The sequence below is a fragment of the Pseudophryne corroboree genome, chromosome 6 (assembly GCF_028390025.1).
Source record: "Pseudophryne corroboree isolate aPseCor3 chromosome 6, aPseCor3.hap2, whole genome shotgun sequence".
Classification (NCBI taxonomy): domain Eukaryota; kingdom Metazoa; phylum Chordata; class Amphibia; order Anura; family Myobatrachidae; genus Pseudophryne; species Pseudophryne corroboree.
In genome coordinates, this window is record NC_086449.1 from 502,378,872 (window position 1) to 502,405,012 (window position 26,141).

A 26,141-nucleotide genomic window follows, 5' to 3' on the forward strand; every position below is an offset into this window, starting at 1 on the left:
CACAGCAAGATTACATACAATGAAATACACAGGTATGCATGGGTAGGAAATATCTTCATATTAAAAGCTTTCTGTATTTTTAGTTCATAAAGTTGAGTTTATGACTGGAACCAAATTTTGTAATTTCTAGGACATGATAGGTGCTGGATTTTCTGCAGCAGGATACATTGCTTTCAACAGGAAAACATGGTGGTGGTGGGGGGGGTGAAGAGTGGACCTTGATCCAGCGGCACCAACAGGCTAAAACTTTAGGCTGTCCCAGGATGCATTGGGGCCACCTCTATAAACCCAGCCTCCAGGCACTGGAGCTCGGTTTTGATTTGGTGCCTGCAGCAGCAGGTCACCTAACAGGAGGGCTGCAATGGGCAGCCCTGAAAAAGCTTCAAAGAAGATTTCTTCTCTGGGCTGTCAGCGCTGTATGTCAGGGTGACACTTCAGCGCTGAAGCTCCACCACTACACAAGCGGCGTCGCATACGCGGCGGACACGCTTCGGCTTAGGCACACGGTCGCAGACGCTCTTCTGGTTCATGTGGCTGCTACGGGGAGGAGGTATGAGGGTTCCCCAGGCGGGACCCGCCATTAAAGTGCGTTTTGTCCGCGACCTAGGGAGACGGCTCGCGGCGCTGGCATGCAGGGATCCCACTAGACCACTTGGGCTTCTGAGTGCAGGTTGGGTGTACGAACACCCCATTTTCTCTAACGTCCTAAGTGGATGCTGGGGACTCCGTAAGGACCATGGGGATTAGCGGCTCTGCAGGAGACTGGGCACAACTAAAGAAAGCTTTAGGATTACCTGGTGTGCACTGGCTCCTCCCACTAAGACCCTCCTCCAGACCTCAGTTAGATTCTTGTGCCCGGCTGAGCTGGATGCACACTAGGGGCTCTCCTGAGCACCTAGAAAGAAAGTATATTTAGGTTTTTTATTTTCAGTGAGATCTGCTGGCAACAGACTCACTGCAGCGAGGGACTAAGGGGAGAAGAAGCGAACCTACCGAACAGGTGGTAGTTTGGGCTTCTTAGGCTACTGGACACCATTAGCTCCAGAGGGATCGACCGCAGGACCCGACCTTGGTGTTCATTCCCGGAGCCGCGCCGCCGTCCCCCTTACAGAGCCAGAAGCACGAAGAGGTCCAGAAAATCGGCGGCAGAAGACTTCGGTCTTCACCAAGGTAGCGCACAGCACTGCAGCTGTGCGCCATTGCTCCTCATGTACACCTCACACTTCGGTCACTGATGGGTGCAGGGCGCTGGGGGGGGGGGGGGGCGGGGGCGCCCTGAGGGCAATAAATAACACCTTGGCTGGCAAATATACATCATATATAGTCCTAGAGGCTATATAGATGTAAAAATACCCCTGCCAGTATTACAGAAAAAGCGGGAGAAAGTCAGCCGAAAAGGGGGCGGGGCTTCTACCTCAGCACACTGGCGCCATTTTCTCTTCACAGTGCAGCTGGAAGACAGCTCCCCAGGCTCTCCCCTGTAGTTTTCAGGCTCAAAGGGTTAAAAAGAGAGGGGGGGGGGCACTAAATTTAGGCGCAATATATGTATACAAGCAGCTATTTGGGGAAAAATAACTCAGTTATAGTGTTAATCCCTGCATTATATAGCGCTCTGGAGTGTGCTGGCATACTCTCTCTCGGTCTCCCCAAAGGACTTTGTGGGGTCCTGTCCTCAGTCAGAGCATTCCCTGTGTGTGTGCGCGGTGTCGGTACGGCTGTGTCGACATGTTGGATGAGGAAGGTTACGTGGAGGCGGAGCAGAGGCCGATAAATGGGATGTCGCCCCCTGTTGGGCCGACACCAGAGTGAATGGATAGGTGGAAGGTATTAACCGACAGTGTCAACTCCTTACATAAAAGGCTGGATGACGTAACAGCTGTGGGACAGCCGGCTTCTCAGCCCGCGCCTGCCCAGGCGTCTCAAAGGCCATCAGGGGCTCAAACAACGCCCGTTACCTCAGATGGCAGACACAGATGTCGACACGGAGTCTGACTCCAGTGTCGACGAGGTTGAGACATATACACAATCCACTAGGAACATCCGTTACATGATCTCGGCAATGAAAAATGTGTTACGCATTTTCTGACATGAACCCAAGTACCACATTAAAGGGGTTTTATTTTTGGGGAGAAAAAGCAGCCAGTGTTTTGTTCCCCCATCAGATGAATGAATGAAGTGTGTAAAGAAGCGTGGTTTCCCCCGATAAGAAACTGGTAATTTCTAAAAAGTTACTGATGGCGTACCCTTTCCCGCCAGAGGATAGGTCACGTTGGGAGATATCCCTTAGGGTGAATAAGGCGCTCACACGTTTGTCAAAAGGTGGCACTGCCGTCTTAGGATACGGCCACCTTGAAGGAACCTGCTGATAAAAAGCAGGAGGCGATCCTGAAGTCTGTATTTACACACTCAGGTTATATACTGAAACCTGCAATTGCCTCAGCATAAATAGTGCTGCTGCAGCGCGGTCTGACACCCTGTCAGATAATATTAATACGCTAAGACAGGGATAATATTTTGCTAACATTGAGCATATTTAAGACGTTGTCTTATATATAAAGGATGCACAGAGGGATATTTGCCGGCTGGCATCCAGAATTAATGCAATGTCCATTCTGCCAGGAGGGTAGTAGAAACCCGGCAATGGACAGGTGATGCTGCATTTAAAAGGCACATGGAGATTCTGCCTTATAAGGGTGAGGAATTGTTTGGGGATGGTCTCTGGGACCTCGTATCCACAGCAACAGCTGGGAAGAAATTTTTTTACCTCAGGTTTCCTCACAAAAGCCTAAGAAAGCACCGTATTTTCAGGTACAGTCCTTTCGGCTTCAGAAAAGCAAGCGGGTCAAAGGCGCTTCCTTTCTGCACAGAGACAGGGGAAGAAGGAAAAAGCTGCACCAGTCAGCCAGTTCCAGGGTCAAATATCTTCCCTCGCTTCCTCTGAGTCCACCGCATGACGCTGGGGCTCCACAGGTGGAGACAGGTGCGGTGGGGGCGCGTCTCGGGAACTGCAGGGATCAGTGGGCTTGCCCACAGGTGGATCCCTAGGTTCTGCAAGTAGTATCACAGGGATACAGGCTGGAGTTCGAGACGTCTCCCCCTCGCCGTTGCCTCACATCCGCTTTGCCTGCTGCCCTCAGAAAAAGGTAGTACTGGCGGCAATTCACAAGCTGTACTTCCAGCAGGTGAAATCAAGGTACCCCTCCTTCAACAAGGCCGGGGTTACTATTCCAAAATGTTGTGGTACCGAAACCAGACGGTTTGGTGAGACCCATTCTAAAATTGAAATCCTTGAACACTTATATACGAAGGTTCAAGTTCAAAATGGAATCGCTCAGGGCGATTATTGCAAGCCTGGAAAATTTCAGGGTATCACTGGACATCAAGGATACTTACCTGCATGTCCCTATTTACCCTCGTCACCAGGTGTACCTCAAAATTGTGGAACAGGATTGTCATTACCAATTCCAGACGTTGCCGTTGGTCTGTCCCCGGCACTGAGGGTATTTACCAAGGTAATGGCCGAAGTACTTATCCCGTACTTGGACGATCTCCTTATAAAGGCGAGGTCCAGGGAGCAGCAGTTCGTCGGAGTAGCACTATCTCGGGAAGTGCTACAACAGCACGGCTGGATTCTGAATATTCCAAAGTCGCAGCTGGTTCCTACGACGCGTCTACTGTTCCTGGGTATGGTTCTGGACACAGAACAGGATAAAAAGGGTTTCTCCCGGAGTAGAAGTCCAAGGAGTTGGCGTCTCTAGTCGGAGACCTCCTAATACTAATACAGGTATCGGTGCATCTATGCACGCGAGCCTTGGGAAAGATGGTAGCTTCTTACGAAGAATTTCCATTCGCCAAGTCCCATGCAAGGATCTTCCAGTGGGATCTGTTGGACAAGTGGTCCGGGTCGCATCCTCAGATGCATCGGCGGATAACCCTGTCTCCAAGGGCCAGGGTGTCGCTGTGGTGGTGACTGCAGAGTGCTCATCTACTAGGGGGCCGCAGATTCGGCATACAGGACTGGGTCCTGGTGACCACGGATTCCAGGCTGGGGGGCAGTCACACAGGGAAGAAACTTCCAAGGCCTATGGAAAAGTCAGGAGACTTCCCTACACATAAATGTTCTGGAACTATGGGCCATTTACAATGCCCTAAGTCAGGCTAGACCCCTGCTTCAACACCGGCCGGTGCTGATCCAGTCAGACAACATCACGGCGGTCGCTCATGTAAACCGACAGGGCGGCACAAGAAGCAGGATGGCGATGGCAGAAGCCACAAGGATTCTCCGATGGGCGGAAAATCATGTGTTAGCACTTTCAGCAGTGTTCATTCCCGGAGTGGACAACTGAGAAGACACGACCTCCACGCGAGAGAGTGGGGACTTCATCCAGAAGTCTTCCAAATGATTGTACACCGTGGGGAAAGGCCACAGGTGGACAGGATGGCGTCCCGCCTCAACAAAAAGCTATAAAGATATTGCGCCAGGTCAAGGGACCCTCAGGCGATAGCTGTGGACGCTCTGGTAACACCGTGGGTGTACCAGTCGGTGTATGTGTTCCCTCCTATGCCTCTCATACCCAGGGTAATGAGAATAATAAGAAGGAGAGGAGTAAGAACTATACTCATTGTTCCGGGTGGCCAAGAAGAGCTTGGTACCCAGAACTCCAAGAAATGATCTCAGAGGACCCATGGTCTCTGCCGCTCAGACAGGACCTGCCGCAGCAGGGGGCCTGTCTGTTCCAAGACGTACCGCGGCTGCGTTTGACGGCATGGCGGGTGAACGCCGGATCCTGAAGGAAAAGGGCATTCCGGAGGAAGTTATCCCTACGCTATTTAAAGCTAGGAAAGAAGTGAACGCAAACCATTATCACCGCATATGGCGGAAATATGTTGCGTGCTGTGAGGCCAGTAAGGCCCCAAAGGAGGAATTTCAGCTAGGTCGATTTCTGCACTTCCTACAAGTCAGAGGTGACTATGGGCCTAAAATTGGGTTCCATTAAGGTCCAGATTTCGGCTCTATCGATTTTCTTCCAAAATAGAACTGGCTTCACTGCCTGAAGTTCAGACTTTTGTTAAGGGAGTGCTGCATAGTCAGCCCCCGTTTGTGCTCCAGTGGCACCGTGGGATCTCAACGTAGTGTTGGATTTCCTGAAGTCGCATTGAGTTGAGCCACTTAAATCCGTGGAGCTACAATACCTCACGTGGAAAGTGGTCATGCTGTGGGCCTTGACGTCGGCCAGGCGTGTATCAGAATTGGCGGCTATGTCAAAAGCCCTTATCTGTATTTTATATGGATAAGGCGGAATTGAGGACTCGTTCCCAATTCCTTCGTAAGGTGGTAGCAGTTTTTCATGTGAACCAACCTATTGTGGTGCCTGCGGCTACTTGGGACTTGGAGGATTCCAAGTTTCTGGACGTAGTCAGGGCCCTGAAAAGTATGTTTCCAGGACGGCTGGAGTCAGGAAAACTGACTCGCTATTTATCCTGTATGCACCCAACAAGCTGGGTGCTCCTGCTTCTAAGCAGACTATTGCTCGCTGGATCTGTAGCACGATTCAACTTGCACATTCTGCGGCTGGACTGCCGCACCCTAAATCTGTGAAAGCCCATTCCACGAGGAAAGTGGGCTCTTCTTGGGCGGCTGCCCGAGGGGTCTCGGCTTTACAAATTTGCCGAGCGGTTACTTGGTCGGGTTAAAACACTCTTGCAAGAGTCTACAAGTTTGATACCCTGGCTGAGGAGGACCTAGAGTTTGCTCATTCGGTGCTGCAGAGTCATCCGCACTCTCCCGCCGGTTTGGGAGCTTTGGTATAATCCCCATGGTCCTTACGGAGTCCCCAGCATCCACTTAGGACGTTAGAGAAAATAAGATTTTACTCACCGGTAAATCTATTTCTCGTAGTCCGTAGTGGATGCTAGGCGCCCATCCCAAGTGCGGATTGTCTGCAATACTTGTATATAGTTATTGCCTAACTAAAGGGTTATTGTTGAGCCATCTGTTGAGAGGCTCAGTTGTTATCATACTGTTAACTGGGTATAGTATCACGAGTTATACGGTGTGATTGGTGTGGCTGGTATGAGTCTTACCCGGGATTCAAAATCCTTCCTTATTGTGTCATCTCTTCCGGGCACAGTATCCTAACTGAGGTCTGGAGGAGGGTCTTAGTGGGAGGAGCCAGTGCACACCAGGTAGTCCTAAAGCTTTCTTTAGTTGTGCCCAGTCTCCTGCGGAGCCGCTAATCCCCATGGTCCTTACGGAGTCCCCAGCATCCACTACGGACTACAAGAAATAGATTTACCGGTGAGTAAAATCTTATTTAATAAGACGTGCGAGGGGACACTGTGCACTTATTGGGGTCCCCCGTCACTTTACGAATAAAACACCAAAAACATTAAACAACCCCCCCCCCCCCAAAACCTCATGTCGACCTTTTGACATGTCGACCTAGTGACCGTGTCGACCTAATGCATGTCAACCAATAGTGGTCAACCTAATGACCATATCCCGTCCTGCAAGATGAGCAGCCAGCAGCAGTGGATACCTGAGGAGAGAGCTTGGAGAAGGGGGTTAGTGCAGTCAGCCAGATTGGTGACGATACCATCAGGATCACCTATCGCAGCCACCCACTGGCAGTGCTTGAAGCTGTAGGGAGGTTGCCATGGTAACCAAGGAGACTGCTGGGTAGGCTGAACCTGGCAGCTGCTGAAATAGTAGCTGCAGGCTCCCTGACAGTCGCCACTGTGTGGCCAACTTGGCGTGGTCTGATATGGTCATGCCAGGCAGATGTTTAATCATCTCTCCTACAGGTTTAACATTTTAATATATGGGTTGGGGGGACATTTCAAACATAAGAGGTGCTATCATGCTGAGACTTGTAGTTCCACACAGAAAAAAAAGAAAATTCAGATGCACACTCTACAATACTAAGCACTGCTAAAGAGATTCACTATAATAAACACTGTAACCTAACAGCAAAAATATACATCTCTAAATGGAAATATAAGCTTTTATATAAAAGCATGCACTTAGATGTATGGCCTGCGTTTTCCAAATATCTGGATATCCAGAAGTGACTTCCAATATGCTGGATATACTGTAAGTCCAAAGTCTTAAAGTCCAGTAGCACTTTCAGAAAAGCAGTATAAAATATAAGCTTTCAAGTTCAGCATGTTTTGTTGTAAACCGTATAGAACAGGCATTCCCAACCACGGTCCTCAAGGCACACTAACAGTGCAGGTTTTAGTTATATCCAGGCTTCAGCACAGGTGACTTAATTAGTAGCTCAGTTATTTTGATTTAACCATCTGTGCTGCAGCCTGGATATCACTAAAACCTGCACTGTTATACCCCTTTCACATTGCAGCTATAACCCGGTAAATTGCCGTTTTTTAAGCCTTCCAAAACTGTTCTAGCTGCGGTGTGAAAGGGCCACTTTGAATTTACTGGTTATAGATTACTGGTATTTTAAAACGGTTAAAAAGCAGGGTCCTACACGGTTCAGACCCGTTTCATTGTGCAATGTGAAAGGCTCTGAAACGGTATTTCCAAACCACAGAAGGTGATAGGCTGTCTCCATGCGTGATGTCACCAGGCAGAAGCAGGAAATAAACTGGAGGAGACATGAGAGTGAAGAAGCATTTTTTTTTTTTTATACAGAATACAGTTAAAATGGCAAAGTGATGAGGAGGTTAGGGAGCTGCTTAGGATGAGAGGGGATGAAGAAATTGCTAGACAAATTTCTGGGACAGTGAAGGATGCAGTAATCTACAAAAACATGGTAAAGATGCTTGAAGCTGCTGGGTTCCATCGTACGACTAGCCAAATTATTAATAATTAATTAATTAATAATGTGTGGGCCAGAAAAGTCCATTTAAAATGACAACCACTGTTTTCTATGGGAGAAATGGGTTCAGTGTGAAAGGTACCAAAACGGTAATGAAACGGTAATATACCAGTTACAACATGCGATGTGAAGGGGGTTTAACTGCTCAGACCTGTTTTAAGAACCGTTTAAAGAACCGTTTCAAAAGCAGGGTTTGCGATGTGAAAGCAGCATTAGTGTGCCTTGAGGACCGTGGTTGGGAATGCCTGGTATAGAACGTAATCAGTGAGGTTATTTTCCTCATAATACTGCAACCTCTGGCATCCCCCTGTTCCTCCTTTCCACAGCTTGAAATGTCAGCATGAACGGCTGGTTTCTTGTTGGAGGGACAGCCATCTTGGGGTAAATTTACTAAGATGGGAGTTCTATTTAAGATGGTATGTTGCCCATAGCAACCAATCAGATTCTACTTCTTATTTATCTAGACCCTTCTAGAAGATAATACCTGTAATCTGATTGGTTGCTATGGGCAACTTACCATCTTAAATAGAACTCCCATCTTAGTAAATTTACCTCCTTGACTCAATCAGTTATGTGCTTTTTTTGATGAACTAGTGAGATCTCTCACTTTATATGTAAATCTTTTAGATCCATATAGAGACCTCTCTTCTACATCTATCTATAATATGTAGCTATACACACACAAAAAGCGTACCGTGCCTGTTAGTTTATCACTTGTATTTTGTTTTTTCTAATTATGCATGGACATCTTCTGTGTCACCTTTAATTAGCCAACAAAATATTCAAATATTCAATACATAAATTGAATTATATCTGAATTGCTTCTAAAAGTTATAGGCCCCAAACGTCTGTGTTGGGACAATTCCCCGATCACCTGACGTTGGGGAAATCCAACATTGAATTTCTTGATTTGCTGATCCCAACTAACCAATGGTTGCCAGGTGGATCATGATCATCAGTGGCCTCTGATCAACCTTTATGTGCGTCAAATTGGGGAAATACCCTGGAGATGTACAGGCCAGCATTAGCAACCAGCGATTCCCTGGCTCATAGCATATGTTTAACCTTGTTAGAAATATGATTACATGGTTTAATATGCTGCAGTTTTAGCTTGCTTTATGCTTTTTAAGTTTACTGTCATCATTTGGTGTCTTTATCTTGTTTTGAGACTTCAGCTCTGCTAATTATTAAATGAAGTTTAGGAACTTTTTCCCTCTTTTAAATTTATAGTTTTGTGCACGTGGTAAGGTATAAATAAATTGATTACATTTGAGCTCCCCATTTCCAATACCGATCTTAATTACAAATACTTTGATCTGTTAAGTTATCTTTGCCAAATAAGGCACAATTAGCTGTCAAAATTTGGTCCCATAACCTAGGACCTTTTCTCCTGTGCTTTGCAACGTATATCGTACACTGTTCATTCTCTTAGTTCAGATTTACTAAATTAAAGGATGCTACGGATAAGAGTTTGTGACTGCTTCTCTGGTGAAACATATTCATAAACACATTGCCTATTCTAACATTTGTTTGTGTTCATTTACACTTCTACATTTGCATTTTTAACCTGTGTAAGATGTAATATTGTATTTCACATCACGTGGGAATTCAATTGAATGCATTGTTGAATAGCATCAGGAAGGAGTGCCCATAGCTGTTCAATTGGCTCCGCTGTTAACCTGCAACTAAAGCATTGTGCCTGGCACTTAAGTCAGTAAATGCCGCACTGCAACTAAACCACTGGCACTAGGCTGGTAAACTGCATTTCCTGACTTAAGTGTCGGGTGCACAATGGACAGTTGAATAGCTCTAGGCACTAATTCCCGCAGCTACTGTATATAACATTGCATTCAATTGAATATCCTCCAGAGTACAGGACCTACTAAATCAGCCTGAGTGCTGTATACCCAAATTAGGCAGCGATCGATCCTCTGTGTCTATTTTAAGGTTGCATTTAAACTTAAGTAAGGTTGATTTGGATATTGCTTTTGCCTGAAGTCTTTTAATTCTTTTCACAGGCTTGCATTGATGATAATCTTGATATGGTAAAATTTCTTGTGGAAAATGGCGCTAGTATTAATCAACCAGATAATGAAGGCTGGATACCACTGCATGCTGCTTCATCCTGTGGATACCTTGACATAGCTGAGTAAGTCATGATTATGATAAGTATTAATTAATGGAATAGCAGTTTTATTACTTAAGTTGACCTGCACATGCTGCATTTTTTCTTTTTTATCTAGGGCAGGTGCAGGTCTCATTTTATCTTCTGAGAAATGGGTGTTTTAAGTGAATGAATAAATGTATTTGTACAGTGTGTTTGTTGATCAATGTCACACATTTTGTAAATAAAACTGCTGAACTTCTGTCCCTTGGTCTCATTCAGTCATGAAGTGTTTAGGAGCACTTCTTATTTACAGTTCAGTGTGGTTTCACTGGGTGTTCTCTCCCAGTTCAGCCTATGTTTGGAGGCAACAGGGTGCCTCCAATACACTGTAAGGCGTGGGTTTTCAACCTGTGGCCCTCCAGCTGCTGTGGAACTATACATCTCGGCATGCCCTGCCACAGTTTTGCTATTAAGGCATGCTAAAACTGACGCAAGGCATGCTGGGATGTGTAGTTCCACAGCAGCTGGAGGGAGGGGGGTGCAGGTTGAAGACCCATGCTGTAAGGAAATGTGTGAAGAGAAAAAAAACGGTAATTTGCACATTCAGGATGACTAGGATTGTCACTGGGCCTCTAGGTCACTGTACAACATGTTATTTCCTTAACTGGATCTCAAATTTGTGTTTTTTATTTTGTTACTTTTTATTTTATTAGTTAGCAGTGTATAGCTGTTGTGTTTCTTAATTAAATTAAGTCCATTACTTCCACTTATTGTACAGGTTTCATTCAAATTGAATAGTAGGGATACAGTTATGGCTACGGTAAGGTTAGGGTTTTATTTGTGACTAGATGTAACAGAGTTCAGTTTTAAAGTTACAAAAATGATGTGGATCATTTGTCTGGGAGACATAATTAAAAAGTCTACAATACGTAGACTGTTTCATTAGTTTAATTCTACCCTAATTAGTCATATAAGTAGCTCTGGCCTTCCAGCTGACAAGTTTTTGTTGCAGCTTGTACAGATGAAACTCTGAAAATTAGAATATTGTGGTAAAGTTCATTTATTTCAGTAATTCAACTTAAAAGGTGAAACTAATATTAGACTCTCTACAAGCAAAGTGAGATATTTCAAGCCTTTATTTGTTATAATTTTGATTGTGGTTTACAGTTTAAGATAATCCAAAATCTCAGAAAATTAGAATTTCTCTTGCGTCCTAGAGGATGCTGGGGTTCACATTAGTACCATGGGGTATAGACGGGTCCACCAGGAGCCATTGGCACTTTAAGAGTTTGAGAGTGTGGGCTGGCTCCTACCTCTATGCCCCTCCTACCAGACTCGGTTTAGATAATGTGCCCGGAGGAGCTGGTCACAGCTAGGGGCGCAGCATAGGAGTTTCTTTTAGTTTTAGTTTTTTTAATATAGTTTAGGCACAAGGAGGCTGCTGGCAACAGCCTCCCTGCTTCGTGGGACTAAGGGGGGGGGGGGGGGAGAGTAGTGTCCGCCCTGCGGGGTGCGAGCCACTATCTTCGCTGACAGGACACTGAGCTCCTGAGGGGACAGATTGATCACCGCCACAGGGGATCGCTCACCCAGCAGCATGCCGCCAACACCCTTACAGAGCCAGAAGACGTCGGCGAGTTAGTCACTGGCCCCCTGACGGGGAGCCGGTGTGAAGATGGCGGCAACAGGGTAGGGAGCGCAGTACTAACTGCGATCCGTGGCTCAGCGGTACATGGTGCTGCGCTTTGAGGGGTGCCCTGAGCCAGCGCCTACACTCTAAACTGGTCACACAGCCTGTCGGGGACCCGGATCACCACCAGCAATTCACCTCAGGCCAGTATAAAAATTCAAATATGAGTGGGAGCCAGCGCCAAGGTACACAGTTAGCACTGGTAAGGGGGGTGTCCTTATCTCAAAAGGTGCTGTGTGTGGGTTGGCTCCAAACTCTCTCTCTCTCTCTCTCTCTCTCTCTCTCTCGGCATTCTTAGTGGTGAAACTCTGCCATTTCCTTGTGTGTGTGGGGGTGCTTGCTGTCTCGCATAAGCCATGTCTAGGGATTCTGTGTCATATGCTGCGGAAGATATGTTCTCTCAGGATGATCCCATTCCATGTAATCAGGATTGCTCTGGTTTAGCACAGATTCCATTAAGAGAACCGGAGTGGTTAACCTCTATCAAGAGTATGATTTCTTGGATTTCTGCTAGTGTAGCACAAAATTAAAATGCAGCTCAGGTTTTACAGACCTCTATGGCTGTTTGGGCTGGGTCGGCACCTTCAGGGCCCCCTGGCACTCGCTCTCAAAAAACGTGTTCTTTTCCAGATTATGCAAGACGACACAGACTCTGACATGGTAGACTGTGACGAGGGGGCGGCATCTCTTGCAAAAGGGGTGAAGTTAATGATTGAAGCCATTAGAGACGTGTTAAATATTGTTGACACAATACCTGAGCAGGTTGAGGAGGTTTACTTCACCGATACTAAGAAAGCCTTGCTAACCTTTCCTGCGTCTAAAGAATTAAATGCTATATTCGAAAAATCCTGGGAAAACCCAGAGAGAAAATTCCATATCCCAAGAAAGGTTCTGGTTGCATTCCCCTTCCCTGAGGAGGATAGAAAGAAATGGGAAACCCCACCCATAGTTGATGCATCGGTATCCAGACTGTCAAAGGTGGTTTTACCTGTCCCGGGATCTGCCGTGTTGAAAGTAACGGCTGATCGCAAAATTGACACTACGCTCAAATCCATATACATGGCTTCAGGGGCGATATTACGGCCTACTATTGCCTGTGCATGGATTTCTACAGCTATAGTAAAGTGGTCAGGCACGTTACTTGAGGAATTGGATACAATGGATAAATGTGACGTTGAATTGTTCTTGCGTAACATACAGGATTCTGCGGGATTCACTGTGGAATCCATGAAGGACCTGGGTTCGATGGCTGCTGGGATATCTTACACGTCGGTCTCAGCTTGTAGAGGGCTCTGGCTGCGCCAATGGTCTGCCGTCACAGAATCCAGGAAAGGCGTGGAGAACCTACCCTACACAGGTCAGGGCCTATTTGGGGAAGCGCTAGATGCGTGGATCTCCACAGCAACGGCAGGTAAGTAACCCTTTCTTCCTTCAGCTGCACCTGCTACGAAGAAACTTTTTTCTTCAGCTATGTCACAGTCCTTTCGGACTCCTAAAACGAGAACAAAAGAGCCGCATAACACCTTCTTTAGAGCAGGGCGGGCAAAATCCAAAAAACCTGCTGCTGCAGGCTCCCAGGACTAGAAGCCTGCTTCTGGTACATCAAAATCCTCAGCATGACGGTGGACCGCACGGCCTGGAGGAGGGACCAGTGGGGGCGAGGCTCAGAAGGTTGTCACGTTTGGGTGACGTCGGGCCTTGACCCCTGGGTGCAAGATATTGTGTCCCAGGGGTACAGGCTGGAATTTCAGGAGCTCCCGCCTCACCGATTCTTCAAATCAGGCTTGCCAGCTTTGCTGCCAGACAGGGCTATCCTACAGGAAGCCATCCAAAAATTAGCAGGATCACAGGTCATTGTCCAGTTCCACCTCATATGCACAACAAGGGTTACTATTCGAACCTTTTCATGGTATCGAAACCGGATGGTTCGGTCAGACCAATTTTGAATTTGAAATCATTAAACGCCTATCTGAGGGAGTTCAAATTCAAAATGGAATCTGAGAGCTGTAATATCAGTTCTGGAGGAGGGGGAGTTTCTGGTATCCCTGGATATCAAGGATGCGTACCTCCACATTCCAATTTGGCCACCGCACCAGGCTTATCTCAGATTTGCACTGTTAGACAGTCACTATCAGTTTCAGGCTCTGCCATTCGGCCTCTCCACAGCACCGAGGGTGTTTACCAAGGTGATGGCGGAGATGATGGTTCTCCTCCGCAGGCAGGGAGTAAACATAATTCCATACCTGGACGATCTGCTGATAAAGGCAGTATCCAGGGAGAGGTTGATTACTCTTACGACTCAACTGCTCAGGAATCATGGTTGGATCCTGAACCTTCCGAAATCACTTTTGGAGCCAACAAGGAGATTGTCTTTCCTGGGGATGGTCCTGACACGGAAGTGCAGAGGGTGTTTCTTCTAAGGGAGAAAGCGTTGGTGATACAGTCTATGGTCCGGGATGTCTTGAAGCCTGCCCGGGTGTCGGCTCATCAGTGCATTCGCCTTCTGGGGAAGATGGTGGCCTCATACGAGGCTCTACAGTACAGAAGATTCCATGCTCAACCCTTCCAACTGGATCTCCTGGACAAATGGTAAGGGTCTCATCTGCACATACACCAGAGCATACGTCTGTCGCCGAAGGCAAGGATTTCGCTCCTCTGGTGGCTACAAATGCCTCACCTTCTGGAGTGCCGCAGGTTCGGGATTCAGAACTGGATCCTTCTGACCATGGAGGCAAGTCTCAGAGGTTGGGGAGCGATCACCCAGGGGGAAACCTTCCAAGTCAGGAAGCCATTCTTCCAATAAATATTCTGGAATTAAGAGCCGTGTACAACGGTCTTCTCCAAGCGGCTCATCTTCTACAAGATCGGGCCATTCAAGTACAGTCTGACAATGTAACGGCAGATAGGCACGCGTTGGCGCTGTCAGCGATCTTCCTTCCGGGAGTGGACAACTGGGAAGCAGACTTCCTCAGCAGATACGATCTCCACCCAGGGGAATGGGGCCTACATCTGGAGGTGTTCATAGATGTGACCTGTCGTTGGGGCGTGCCTCAAATAGACATGATGGCCTCATGTCTCAATCAAAAACTTTGGAGGTACTGTTCCAGGTCCAGAGACCCACAAGCAGTGGATGCCCTGGTAACTCCATGGGTGTTCCAATCAGTGTATGTGTTCACTCCACTTCCACTCATTCCAAGAATCCTAAAGCTCATAAAGAGAACAAAGGTTCGGGCAATTCTCATTGCTCTGGACTGGCCAAGAAGGGCTTGGTACGCGGATTTTCTGGACCTCCTGCTGGAAGAACTGTGGCCACTTCCTCTTCGCGAGAACCTTCTGCAACAAGAGCCATTCGCTTATCAGGACTTACCGCAGCTACGTTTGACGGCATGGCGGTTGAGCGCCAGATCTTAGCCCGTAAGGGTATTCTGAGCAAGGTTATTCCTACCCTGATACAGGCTAGTAAAGGGGTAACGTATAAACATTACCATCGCATTTGGAAAAAATGTCTTGGTGTGATTTCCTACGGTGGAGTTTCAACTTGGACGGTTTCTCCTCTTCCTGCAAGCAGGTGTGGATATGGGTCTGCGTTTTAGATGCATAAAGGTCCAGATTTCGGCCTCATCTATTTTTTTCCGGAAACAATTGGCTGCCCTCCCTGAGGTTCAGACCCTTTTGAAAGGGGTTCTGCACATCCAGCCTCCCTTTGTGGCGCCGACAGCACCCTGGGATCTTAACGTGGTGTTGCAGTTCCTGCTTTCGGATTGGTTTGAGCCTCTACCGGAGGTTGAGGTCAAGTTTCTCACGTGGAAGGCTGTCACTTTGTTGGCTTTGGCTCCTGCTCGACATGTGTCGGAGTTGGGGGTTTTATCCTGTAAAAGCCCCTATTTAATCTTCCATGAAGATAGAGCTGAGCTCAGGATGCATCAGCAGCTTCTTCCAAAGGTTGTGTCGGTTTTTCATATCAACCAACCTATTGTGGTGCCAGTGGAAACTGACTCCTCAATTACATCAGTGTCCTTGGAAGTGGTGAGGGCTTTGAAGATCTATGTGAAGGGGATTGTTAGTCACAGAAAATCGGACTCTTTGTTTGTCCTGTATTATCCCAAGAAAATTGGGTGTCCTGCTTCTAAGCAGACGATTTCTCGCTGGATTAGGTTCACTATCCAGCATGCATATTCTACGGCAGGATTGCCGTGTCCAAAATCTGTTAAGGCCCACTCTACTAGTAAGGTGGGTTCTTTCTGGGCGGCTGCCCAGGGTGTCTCGGCTTTACAACTTTGCCGAGCGGCTACTTGGTCAGGGTCGAACACGTTTGCTAAGTTCTACAAGTTCGATACTTTTGGCCTCTGAGGACCTAAAGTTTGGTAATTCAGTTCTGCAGAAGTGTCTGCGCTCTCCCTCCCGTTCTGGGAGCTTTGGTACATCCCCATGGTACTAATGTGGACCCCAGCATCCTCTAGGACGTAAGAGAAAATAGGATTTGAATTACCTACCGGTAAATCCTTTTCTCGTAGTCCATAGAGGATGCTCGGTGCCCGCCCAGCGCTTTGTTATCCTGCAGTGGTTACTTAGTTAAGTACTGCTTTTGTTACTTGGTTAAGTAATTTTTCAGCTTTTGCTGAGTTTCAAGCTCGTTAGCTTGATTTGCCTTGTATGTGTGAGCTGGTATGAAACTCGCCACTATCTGTGTAAAATCCTTCTCTCGAAGATGTCCGTCTCCTCTGGCACAGTTTCTAGATGGAGTCTGGTAGGAGGGGCATAGAGGGGAGGAGCCAGCCCACACTCTCAAACTCTTAGTGCCAATGGCTCCTGGTGGACCCGTCTATGCCCCATGGTACTAATGTGGACCCCAGCATCCTCTACGGACTACGAGAAAAGGATTTACCGGTAGGTAATTAAAACCCTATTACATAAAATCAATTAAAAAAAGGATTTTAAATACAGAAATGTCGGCCCTCTGAAAAGTATAATCATGCATATGAGACATGAGACTGAACAATGCAGAAGAGCTGAAGGCCGCTATTGAAGCATCCTGGTCTTCCATAACACCTCAGCAGTGCCACGGGCTGATAGAATCCATGCCACGCCGCATTGAGGCAGTAATTAAGGCAATAGGGGCCCAAACCAAGTACTGAGTACATATGCATGATTATACTTTTCAGAGAGCCGACATTTCTGTATTTAAAATCCTTTTTTTTATTGATTTTATGTAATATTATAATTCTCTGAGATTTTGGATTTGGGGTTTTCTTAAGCTGTAAGCCACAATCATCAAAATTATAACAAAGGCTTGCAATATCTCACTTTGCATGTAATGAGTCTATATAATAGTTTAACCTTTTAAGTTGAATTACTGAAATAAATTAACTTTGGCACGATATTCTAACTTTCTGAGTTTCAACTGTATTGTGTTAGCATGGGGAGTCAATAAAAGGAACCTTAGGTAAAAGGTTGTATAGGGGAGATGAATAGTGTTAAAGATCAAGGTTGTCATAAGACAGGTAATGTTCTTGAATTGAATTCCACTGTAACCGCTTTTTGGCAGTCATGATTGATTCTCTGTTGCTCCTGTAGTGAAATTAAAATGTATTTGTTGGTGTAACTTCACATATGTAAATGTGAACACTATTCTAGCGCAGAGATCTTAACAAAAGAAGGAACATTTTTGGCTTTTATTTTCTATCACACCATACTAGTGATTTGGTAAACCCAAACCCATGCTGCTGACAATTTTATTTATATTTTCTTTAACAAATTTTTTTTACTTACAGATATTTAATTACTCATGGAGCGAATGTGGGAGCAGTAAATAGTGAAGGAGACACTCCGTTAGACATAGCTGAGGAAGAGCCAATGGAAGAACTGCTTCAAAATGAAGTTAATCGTCAAGGTATCAGTAAATGGATTTTTTCTTTGAGTTTATATGCAGCATATTTATTATGTTTTCATGTTTTTAAATATTATGTGTCGTGGTGCAGTATTAAAGAATCATGAATGCATTGGAGACCATTGACTGGATAAATACACTGCTCAAAAAAATAAAGGGAACACTCAAACAACACAATGGGGTCGATTCAATTCGGCAACAGATGAATAGCGCCGGGAATTAGCTCCCGACGCTATTCAATTCAGCTACTAGTTACCCGCAATTGTCGGGAATTCTTCTCTCACCCCGGGGGGGGGGGGGGGCATTCTGGGTGAGAGAAGAAAACCGACAAACGTGCTGCAGCGCGGCCGGCTCTAGGCTGATTCTGTCGGGAATCAGCATCGCCGCGGGTAGTTAAGTCGGAGAATGCCCGTTCTCCCGACAAAACTACTTGTTAAGTCGGCGAGAACGGGCATTCGCCGACTTAACTTTAGCTGAATTGAATAGCGTCGGGAGCTAATTCCCGGGGCTATTCATCTGTTGCTGAATTAAATCGACCCCAATGTAACATCCAAGTCAATCACACTTCTGTGAAATCAAACTGTCCACTTAGGAAGCAACACTGATTAACAATCAATTTCACATGCTGTTGTGCAAGTGGAATAGACAACAGGTGGAAATTATAGGCAATTAGCAAGACACCCCCAATAAAGGAGGAGTTCTGCAGGTGGTGACCGCAGACCACTTCTCGGCTCCTATGCTTTCTGGCTGATGTTTTGGTCACTTTTGAAAGCTGGCGGTGCTTTCACTCTAGTGGTAGCATGAGACTGAGTCTACAACCCACACAAGTGGCTCAGGTAGTGCAGCTCATCCAGGATGGCACATCAATGCGAGCTGGGGCAAGAAGGTTTGCTGTGTCTGTCAGCGTAGTGTCCAGAGCATGGAGGCGCTACCAGGAGACAGGCCAATACATCAGGAGACGTGGAGGAGGTCGTAGGAGGGCAACAACCCAGCAGCAGGACCGCTACCTCCGCCTTTGTGCAAGGAGGAACAGGAGGAGCACTGCCAGAGCCCTGCAAAATGACCTCCTGCAAGCCACAAATGTGAATGTGTCTACGCAAACGATTAGAAACAGACTCCATGAGGGTGGTATGAGGGCCTGACGTCCACAGGTGGGGGTTGTGCTTACAGCCCAACACTGTGCAGGATGTTTGGCATTTGCCAGAGAACACCAAGATTGGCAAATTCGCCACTGGCACCCTGTGCTCTTCACAGATGAAAGCAGGTTCTCACTGAGCACATGTGACAGACGTGACAGAGTCTGGAGACGCCAAGGAGAACGTTCTGCTGCCTGCAACATCCGCCAGCATGACCGGTTTGGCAGTGGGTCAGTAATGGTGTGGGGTGGCATTTCTTTGGGGGGGCCGCACAGCCCTCCATGTGCTCGCCAGAGGTAGCCTGACTGCCATTAGGTACCGAGATGAGATCCTCAGACCCCTTGTGAGACCATATGCTGGTGCGGTTGGCCCTGGGTTCCTCCTAATGCAAGACAATGCTAGACCTCATGTGGCTGGAGTGTGTCAGCAGTTCCTGCAAGACGAAGGCATTGATGCTATGGACTGGCCCGCCCGTTCCCCAGACCTGAATCCAATTGAGCACATCTGGGACATCATGACTCGCTCCATCCACCAACGCCACGTTGCACCACAGACTGTCCAGGAGTTGGCGGATGCTTTAGTCCAGGTCTGGGATGAGATCCCTCAGGAGACCATCTGCCACCTCATCAGGAGCATGCCCAGGCATTGTAGGGAGGTCTTACAGGCACGTGGAGGCCACACACACTACTGAGCCTCATTTTGACTTGTTTTAAGGACATTACATCAAAGTTGGATCAGCCTGTAGTGTTTTTCCACTTTAATTTTGCGTGAGACTCCAAATCCAGACCTCCATGGGTTAATAAATTTGATTTCCATTGATAATTTTTGTGTGATTTTGTTGGAAGCACATTCAACTATGTAAAGAACAAGGTATTTAATAAGAATATTTAATTCATTCAGATCTAGGATGTGTTATTTTAGTGTTCCCTTTATTTTTTTGAGCAGTGTATTTCTTATAGGAGGTTTTTCTCTTATGTCCTAAAGGATGCTGGGGACTCCGTAAGGACCATGGGGTATAGACGGGCTCCGCAGGAGACATGGGCACTATAAAGAACTTTAGAATGGGTGTGCACTGGCTCCTCCCTCTATGCCCCTCCAGACCTCGGTTAGATCCTGTGCCCAGAGGAGATAGGGTGCACTCCTGAGTTTCTCTGAAAAATAATTTTGTTAGGTTTTTTATTTTCAGGGAGCACTGCTGGCAACAGGCTACCTGCATCGTGGGACTGAGGAGAGAGAAGCAGACCTACTTAAGTGATAGGCTCTGCTTCTTAGGCTACTGGACAACATTAGCTCCAGTCGGAGTCGGAACGCGGGTCTTCTCCCGCCGTTCGTCCCAGAGCCGCACCGCCGTCCTCCTCGCAGAGCCGGAAGATAGAAGCCGGGTGAGTATAAGAAGAAAAGAAGACTTCAAGGCGGCAGAAGACTTCGGATCTTCCCTGAGGTAAGCGCGCAGCGGTAACGCTGTGCGCCATTGCTCCCACACACACTACACACACTAGCCGGGCCTGATGGGTGCAGGGCGCAGGGGGGGCGCCCTGGGCAGCAATAAAAGCTCTGTATCTGGCATAGACACTGCAGAGGCAGTAGTTCTTTATATCCCCCGCCAGTTTGAAATATTTTGAGCGGGACCGAAGCCTACCGCCGGAGGGGGCGGAGCTTGGTCCCTCAGCACTAACCAGCGCTATTTTCTCCACAGATCTGCAGAGAAGCTGGCTCCCCGGTCTCTCCCCTGCTGAACACTGTGACACAGGGCTGAAAAGAGGAGGGTGGGGGGCACTTGTAAGGCGCAGTGAGTGTATTACACAGTAATCTAATATAAAAGCGCTGTTATCTGGGACATTATTTTCCAGTGTCAGTTGGCGCTGGGTGTGTGCTGGCATACTCTCTCTCTGTCTCTCCAAAGGGCATTATTGGGGAACTGTCTCCTTATAACTATATCCCTGTGTGTGTGGGGGTGTCGGTACGAGTGTCTCGGCATGTCTGATACGGAAGGCTCAGCTAAGGAGGAGGTGGAGCAGATGATTGTGGTGTCGCCGTCGGCAACGCCGACTCATGATTGGATGGACATGTGGAATGTTTTAAATGCAAATGTGACCTTATTACATAAGAGATTGGACAAAGCAGAGTCCAGGGAAAGCGCAGGGAGTCAATCCACGGCTTCGGCTGTGTCACCGGGCCCTTCTGGGTCTCAAAAACGTCCTCTATCCCAGATAGCAGACACTGATACCGACACGGACTCTGACTCCAGTGTCGACTACGATGAAGTGAGGTTGCACCCAAGGGTGTCAAAAAGTATTCATTATATGATTATTGCAATAAAAGAGGTTTTGCATATCACAGATGACCCCTCGGTCCCTGACACGAGGTTGCGCATGTATAAGGAAAAGAAACCTGAGGTAACCTTTCCCCCATCCCATGAACTTAACGAGTTATTTGAAAAGGCTTGGGAAACTCCTGATAAAAAAAACTACAGATTCCCAAGAGGATTCTTCTAGCATATCCTTTCCCTGGACGGGACGGGGTACGTTGGGAATCCTCACCCAGGGTGGAGAAGGCTTTAACACGCCTGTCCAAGAAAGTGGCGCTACCGTCTCCGGACACGGCAGCTCTCAAAGATCCTGCTGATTGCAGGCAGGAAACTACTTTAAAGTCTATTTATGCGCATACAGGTGCTTTTGCTCAGACTGGCAATAGCATCGGAATGGGTGTGTAGTGCAGTTGCAACTTGGACAGATACCTTGTCAGCTGACCTTGATACCCTAGATAGGGAGACCATTTTATTAACCTTAGGCCACAAAGACGTAGTCTTATATATGAGGGATGCTCAAAGAGACGTTGGGCTGCTGGGGTCGAGAGCCAACGCCATGGCGGTTTCTGCTATTCGCGCCCTGTGGACTCGCCAATGGACGGGTGATGCCGACTCAAAGAAACATATGGAGGTTTTGCGGTGAAGTTTTATTTGGGGAAGGTCTCGCGGACCTGGTTGCCACAGCTACCGCGGGTAAATCTACCTTTTTGCCTTTTGTTCCCCCACAGCAAAAGAAAACCGTATCAGATGCAGTCCTTTCGGTCGCGTAAGTCCAGAAGAGGTTGGGGCTCATCTTTCCTCGCCAGAGGTAATGGTAGAGGGAAAAGAATGCCTGCTACGGCTGGTTCCCAGGAGCAGAAGTCCTCCCCGGCTTCTACTAAATCCACCGCATGACGCTGGGGCTCCACTGAGGGAGTCCGCACCGGTGGGGGCACGTCTTTGACTCTTCAGCCAGGTCTGGGTTCTGTCAGACGTGGATCCTTGGGCGATGGATATTGTATCCGAAGGCTACAAACTGGAATTTGAAGAGGTGCCCCCTCGCCGATTTTTCAAGTCGGCCTTGCCAGCTTCTCCCCCAGAGAGGGAAGTAGTGTTCGCTGCAATTCAAAAGCTGTATCAACAGCAAGTGATTGTCAAGGTTTCCCTAGTCCAACAGGGGAAAGGGTACTATTCGACCCGGTACGTGGTCCCGAAGCTGGATGGTTCGGTCAGACCCATTTTAAATCTAAAATCCCTAAAACCTGTACTTGAGAAAGTTCAAATTCAAGATGGAATCGCCCCGGGCTGTGATCTCCAGTTTGGAAGGGGGGGGATTTTATGGTGTCACTCGACATAAAGGATGCATATCTTCATGTCCCCATATATCCGCCTCATCAGGCGTACCTCAGATTCGCTGTAGAGGACTGTCATTACCAGTTTCAGACGTTGCCGTTTGGGCTTTCCACGGCCCCGAGGATTTTCACCAAGGTGATGGCGGAGATGATGGTGCTCCTGCGCAGGCAGGGAGTCACAATTATCCCATACTTGGACGATCTCCTGATAAAAGCAAGATCGAGAGATCAATTGCTGAAGAGCGTATCGCTCTCCCTGAGAGTGCTACAACAACACGGTTGGATTCTCAATCTGCCAAAGTCACAATTGATTCCAACGACTCGACTATCATTCCTAGGCATGATTCTGGACACGGAACAGAAGAGGGTTTTTCTCCCGGTGGAAAAAGCCCAGGCCCTCCAGAACATGGTCAGAGACTTGCTAAAACCAAAAATAGTGTCTGTTCATCAATGCACTCGAGTTCTGGGGAAAATGGTGGCAGCCTACGAGGCCATCCCCAGGTTTCATGCAAGGACGTTTCAGTGGGACCTCCTGGACAAGTGGTCCGGGTCCCATCTACTAATACATCAGAAGATAAGCCTGTCCCCCCCGGGCCAGGGTGTCTCTCCTGTGGTGGCTGCAAAGTGCTCACCTTCTAGAGGGTCGCAGGTTCGGCATTCAAGACTGGGTTCTGGTGACCACGGACGCGAGCCTCCGAGGATGGGGAGCAGTCGCACAAGGAAGACATTTTCAGTGGCTATGGTCAAGCCAGGAGGCTTGTCTACACATCAACGTACTGGAATTGAGGGCCATATACAACGGCCTACGACAAGCGGAGGATCTTCTTCGCGACCTACCGGTTCTAATTCAATCAGACAACGTCACAGCCGTGGCTCATGTAAACCGCCAAGGAGGGACAAGGAGCAGAGTGGCAATGGCGGAAGCCACCAGGATTCTTCGCTGGGCGGAATATCACGTAAGCGCTCTGTCAGCGGTCTTCATTCCGGGAGTGGACAACTGGGAAGCAGACTTCCTCAGCAGACACGATCTCCATCCAGGAGAGTGGGGACTTCATCAAGAAGTTTTTACAGAGATAACAAGTCTTTGGGGAATTCCTCACATACATGATGGCGTCACCGTATTGTGCCAGGTCAAGGGACCCTCAGGTAGTAGCGGTGGACGCCTTGGTGACACCTTGGGTGTTTCAGTCGGTCTGTGTTCCCCCCTTCTTCCTCTCATCTCAAAAATATTGAGAATCATAAGACAGAAAAGGGTGAAAACAATACTCATTGTTCCAGATTGGCCTCGAAGGGCCTGGTATCCAGATCTTCAGGAGATGCTCACAGAAGATCCATGGCCTCTTCCTTTCAGGGAGGACCTGTTACAACAGGGGCCCTGTGTGTTCCAAGACTTACCGCGGTTACGTTTGATGGCATGGCGGTTGAACGCTGAATCCTAGCTGGGAAAGGTATTCCGGAAGAAGTCATCCCTACTCTGATAAAGGCTAGGAAGGAGGTGACGGCAAAACATTATCACCATATCTGGAGGAAGTATGTTTCTTGGTGTGAAGCCAAGAATGCTCCTACGGAAGATTTCCATCTGGGCCGTTTTCTCCACTTTCTACAGACAGGAGTGGATATGGGCCTAAAATTAGGCTCCATTAAGGTACAGATTTCGGCCCTATCTATTTTCTTTCAGAAGGAATTGGCTTCTCTCCCAGAATTCCAGACTTTTGTAAAGGGAGTACTGCGCATCCAGCCTCCTTTTGTGCCCCCAGTGGCACCTTGGGACCTTAACGTGGTGTTACGGTTCCTGAAGTCTCACTGGTTTGAACCTCTTCAAACGGTTGAATTGAAATTTCTTACTTGGAAGGTGGTCATGTTGTTGGCCTTGGCATCTGCAAGGCGGGTGTCCGAATTGGCGGCCTTGTCTCACAAGAGCCCCTATTTGACATTCCATGTGGATAGAACAGAGTTGAGGACTCGTCCTCAATTTTTGCCTAAGGTGGTTTCTTCATTTCATATGAACCAACCTATTGTGGCTACGAGTGACGTGGAGGATTCCAAGTCCCTGGATGTAGTCAGGGCCTTAAAAATCTATGTAGCCAGGACGGCTCGAGTTAGGAAAACAGAAGCACTGTTTGTCCTGTATGCAGCCAACAAAGTTGGCGCTCCTGCTTCGAAGCAGACTATTGCTTGCTGGATCTATAACACGATTCAGCAGGCTCATTCTACGGCAGGATTGCCGTTAACAAATTCGGTAAAGGCCCATTCCACTAGGAAGGTGGCCTCTTCTTGTGCGGCTGCCCGAGGCGTCTCGGCTTTACAGCTTTGCCGAGCAGCTACCTGGTCAGGTTCAAACACTTTTGCAAAGTTCTACAAGTTTGATACCCTGGCTGATGAGGACCTTGCGTTTGCTCAGTCGGTGCTGCAGAGTCGTCCACACTCTCCCGCCCGGTCTGGAGCTTTGGTATAAACACCATGGTCCTTACGGAGTCCCCAGCATCCTCTAGGACGTAAGCGAAAATAAGATTTTAAACCTTCCGGTAAATCTTTTTCTCCTAGTCCGTAGAGGATGCTGGGCTCCCGTCCCAGTGCGGACAAAATCTGCAAGGCTTGTATATAGTTGTTGCTTACATAAGGGTTATGTTACAGTTGAGATCAGTCTTAAGCTGATACTGTTTTGTGTTCATACTGTTAACTGGTTGCGTATATTCCAGTTTATACGGTGTGGATGGTGTGGGCTGGTATGAATCTTGCCCTTAGATTAACAAAATCCTTTCCTCGTATTGTCCATTTCCTCTGGGCACAGGATCTAACTGAGGTCTGGAGGAGGGGCATAGAGGTAAGAGCCAGTGCAGACCCATTCTAACGTTCTTTATAGTGCCCATGTCTCCTGCGGAGCCCGTCTATACCCCATGGTCCTTACGGAGTCCCCAGCATCCTCTACGGACTAGGAGAAAAAGATTTACCGGTAGGTTTAAAATCTTATTTTTTCTTTTGTTTGATCATGAGTAGGCAAATACCCTTGAAATTAGTTTGGTAAAAAAAAAATCGCCAAAATTGTGTTACTGGTAAAGTAACTTGTTAGGCCGAGTACACATTAGGTCAATATCTGCACGATATGCTGTTTTTGGGCAAATTGGAGTGACATATCATGCGGATCGTACAGTGTGTATGGACAATTGTGCACTCCCAGGGTTGTATACGATATCTCCTGGTTTTCTGTGCTGCACGGTCAGTCAGAAGATATTGGGTTGAATTAAATTTAGTTGTTTCTCTGTTCAGACGCAAACAGCTGCTGATGTCGACATTTCAGCTTGCTTACCTCCCTGAGGTGGCAAGCCTAAATGAGTGAAGTGACTCGTTTCGACGCCCAGTAGTTTAGTTGGGTATAGCTGCTTTACGTGGCTAAACCAGACACTTATGGGCATAAGAAATAACAATCGAATGTCACTAATTGATCTCCTGTCACTTTAAACGGGAGATCGAGCGTGATATAGCAGTTGAGTTCCACCTATAGTGTACAATGCCATGCTTAGTACGTTGCGCTGTCGTCCCCTGCACCGTGCAGTGTGTATGCAAGACGCGATATGTCATGGTGTCAACGTTAGATTGGCCTGGAACACATCGTTCTGATGTGTACACGGCCTTAGAGTACAGGTCCATTATACTTTGTGGTTATTTATTGATTCAAATGGGTAAAAAGTGCCATCCAGAATTTTAATGTTCTGTCAATGCTTCAGGTCGGGTACATACTGGCAGTTGATTTAGGTACATTTAATCCTTTAGAATAGTGGTTCTTAATCTTTTTCGATGGGCAGTAGTACCACCCTATCAACTCTGAAAATCTAAAAAAGAT

General features: G+C 47.4%; 1 protein-coding gene across 5 annotated transcripts in view; it reads left to right on the forward strand.

Moving 5' to 3' along the window:
• The window catches only part of PPP1R12A (protein phosphatase 1 regulatory subunit 12A), a 342,147-nt gene that overhangs the window by 53,569 nt on the left and 262,437 nt on the right, over positions 1-26,141 (forward strand). For all 5 annotated transcript variants that reach the window (XM_063927386.1, XM_063927383.1, XM_063927385.1 and 2 more), the window contains exons 2-3: positions 9,860-9,990; positions 17,410-17,528. In XM_063927386.1, the coding sequence (XP_063783456.1) occupies positions 9,860-9,990; positions 17,410-17,528 (250 nt within the window). The remainder of the gene's footprint in view (positions 1-9,859; positions 9,991-17,409; positions 17,529-26,141) is intronic.